The sequence below is a fragment of the Hylobates moloch genome, unplaced genomic scaffold (genome assembly GCF_009828535.3).
Source record: "Hylobates moloch isolate HMO894 unplaced genomic scaffold, HMol_V3 SCAFFOLD_5, whole genome shotgun sequence".
In the NCBI taxonomy this organism is placed as follows: Eukaryota; Metazoa; Chordata; class Mammalia; order Primates; family Hylobatidae; genus Hylobates; species Hylobates moloch.
The window spans coordinates 74,491,358-74,494,700 of NW_026652280.1; the positions used below are offsets into that span (position 1 = coordinate 74,491,358).

The window sequence follows — 3,343 nt, forward strand, 5'->3', positions numbered from 1 at the left end:
AGAAGAGGGAAAATCTGTCAGACTGTCAGTATATAGATGAGTAACTATTAGCAGGGAACTCCAGAAGAAGTCAACATGGAGAACAGACAAACATCAGACGAAAGCCATAAATGACATTTGGCAGACAGGAGAGCCAGAAATACAGCAGTAAAGGAAATGAACTTTATGTATCTCTTTGTACCTCATGCTGTCTCTTCCTCACATAAAATTGACTCAATACTAATCAATGTTATTTATCCATACTGTCTCTTTTCCTGAAGGAACAAACACTCATGCTCCAAGAGTTACATTAAATCAACAATAAAAAGATAATATTCTCTATTGACTTTTTCCAGGTCATTCCAAACTATAATGAAGAATTTGGGACCTTCATTCGTGTTTTTACATCTGAGATCAATTTCTTGCTCCACAGCTTTCTCATGGCACTTTTCACTTCTGTGTTCCTCAGTGTATAAATCAGAGGGTTGAGCAGAGGTGTTCCAAGTGTATAAAACACAGCTATCATCTTATCCAGGGGGAATGTGGTTGCAGGGCGTGTGTATATAAATATGCAAGGTCCAAAGAACAAGATGACCACAATAATGTGGGAGACACAGGTGGAAAGGGCTTTCTTTCTTCCTTCAGCACTGTGGTTTCTCAGAGAATGCAAGATGATGGCATACGAGAACATCAGCATGACAAAACTCAGTGTACAAATGGCCCCACTGTTGGAAACCAGGAGTAGGTTGACCACATAGGTGTCTGAACAGGCTAGTTTCAACAAGGGCTGCAAGTCACAGAAATAGTGATCAATCACATTGGGGCCACAGAAAGGCAAACTCAAGGCAAGAAAAATCTGAGCTAAAGAATGCACACAAGATCCCATCCAGGCCACAGCCACCAACACACCACATACCCAGTGGCTCATGATGGTCATGTAGTGCAGGGGCTTACAGATGGCCACATAACGATCAACAGCCATGAGAATAAGGATGAAAATATCCAGGCAGCCAAAGAAATGGAATGTAAAGACTTGGATCATGCACTCCCTGAAAGAGATAGTGTTATTCTTTGAAACGGCATCCACAATCATTCTAGGGGCTATGGAAGTAGAGAAACAGGTATCAGATAAGGATAAGTAGAAAAGAAAGAAGTACATTGGGCTCTGAAGTGTCCGGCTGGTCTTGATGGTAGTAATAATCAACAAGTTACCCAATAATGTCCCCAAATAGAAGAAAAATATAATAACAAACACTATTTTCTTCCAAAAAGGATCCTGTGTCAACCCAAGCAGAATGAACTCAGTCACATTGTTATTCAGTTGCATGGTTTTCATGAATGAGAAGAAGAGGCAAATATGAAATTTTTTATCTGAAAAAAAGGAATTAATTTATTGTATGCTATGTGATGTTATTAAGCATTTTATGCAAAATTGAATATTTCTCATCAGAGACATTTTATTAGTGGTTTCTTAATAAGTCACTTCAGTACTTTGTTTTTCAATTTTAATGACCATTTCATAGGGTTACTATGAGTCTCAAATGTGCTTATGAATATCATAATTTGCTGTAGCATTCTTCACATACAAGCCCCTGTTAACTTTGGCATCATTCCGATTACTTTTTCCAGTTCAATGTATGTAAAAAGGTATGGATCTATTGTAAATTAACTTCATTTTTTTTCCACTTTCAGTAAATATTAGCACCTATTTTTTGCATGTTTTGTCACTTAGCATTTAGGATATAGTAAACTGCCCTTGGAGATCCATGATATAAAGTCCCACACCACCACCATCCCATAGAGAACGTCTTATTTATACGTAGTTTATAATTACAGATTCACATAGATATATATTATTTATAAATACATAATAATCTCAACTTCTATGCAAAATTTCCCCCAGGTATTCCAGGTTAAAAAGAGGCTAAGGAAACACCTACAACCTCTAATTAATATGCTCCCACCTTGAAGCATCATTATGATTGTACCCACGGGTACTAATAAATTCAAATGAATATTCTTTGATAGTTGGTAATATCTTAAATTCCGCATTTCTAATTTTCTACTTCTTATTTATTAAAACACCTCTTGGAACACTCAGAATTCCTGAGTTTACATTTATATGAAAATAAATGAGAATGGGGTATTATTACTCACTAGTTGATGATTTCACAATTTAAGTTTTCAGCTTGGGCATTTTGTAACTGTAGTGGTTTGGGGGGATGTCACCAGAAAGCTGGTGTAGGCCCGGGTCATAGTCGTAATCCCCAGCAGGTTTTTCATTATCCCTGTATCTGAAAACCCCATGTTCCTAGAGCAGAGCAGAGATTCAGAAGAGGGAGGAAAATGTGGTTTTAGAGAAAAGAGAGATTATAGTTAGTCGGTAATTGACTTCTTCAATTTTTTTTTTCCAGAAAAGTCAATGATCATTCAACTTTGAAATGTCACTTCTTTCAATTAAGATTTGTTTATTTTAATGTGGAAAAAATATTATCATGAGGCTTCACTTTCAAGAACAAAATACTCGAGATCTTTCTTGTTAAGATGATATTGGAAGGTACATATATACACATCAAAATATAACCAGAGTTATAATTTATTTAACTATAACCTAGAAGACATACTTAACCCATTGTATTTCTCCCCAGTTCCATCCTTACCTTCAAAACATCGTGTTGAAAGTTGTGAGTTGGCCAAAGCAAATAGTATGATAGATAAAACAGACACAGAATTCCCCTTATATATATTTCTTCCTCCCCCGGATAAATTTTCCTCTCCTGAACAGATTTGAAATATACCTTATTTTCCTCCAAAAAAAAAAAAAGGAAAATGATGAAGTTATTCACTGTGGAGTGCTCAGAATAAAAACGTATATGTATCTTTGGATTCTATAACCTCTGAAAAGTGTCTTAAACTATAAGGGAATTGAGTTGGTATGTTAATCATTACAATAAGCTTATTTTCCCCTTATTCATTTAAAACAGAGACCCATCATAAAGTATTTGTACTTGAGAAAAACATGGTAGATTTTGGAGGCAACGGTCATTTTCATCTCTAATATTCCATGATTTTGAGCATTCTGTTGGGTGTACGGATGTTGGTCTTCATATTAGCAATCCCATCAGGCTATCTATTTCCAGAACAAGGTTATTTACATTATACATTTGGACATACTTTTTTAGGTAAATTAAAATCATATATATATATAATTTAACTTTTTTAAATTTATTATTTAAAATTATATATATAATTTAATTATAGTTAACTAACTATAATTAATTAATCATTATAAATCCTCATCAAATATTTATTCAACAGTTTAATCAATAGTCAGTATCTGTCCTCCTCTCTGGAATTCCTTTCC

General features: G+C 34.7%; 1 protein-coding gene across 1 annotated transcript; it reads right to left on the reverse strand.

Annotated features, from left to right (window-relative positions):
• Positions 1 to 346: 346 nt before the first annotated feature.
• Positions 347 to 1,306, reverse strand: LOC116467837 (olfactory receptor 4C16-like). Its single transcript, XM_032151489.1, has one exon. The coding sequence runs from the start codon at positions 1,304 to 1,306 to the stop codon at positions 347 to 349; it is 960 nt and encodes a 319-aa protein (XP_032007380.1).
• Positions 1,307 to 3,343: the final 2,037 nt, after the last annotated feature.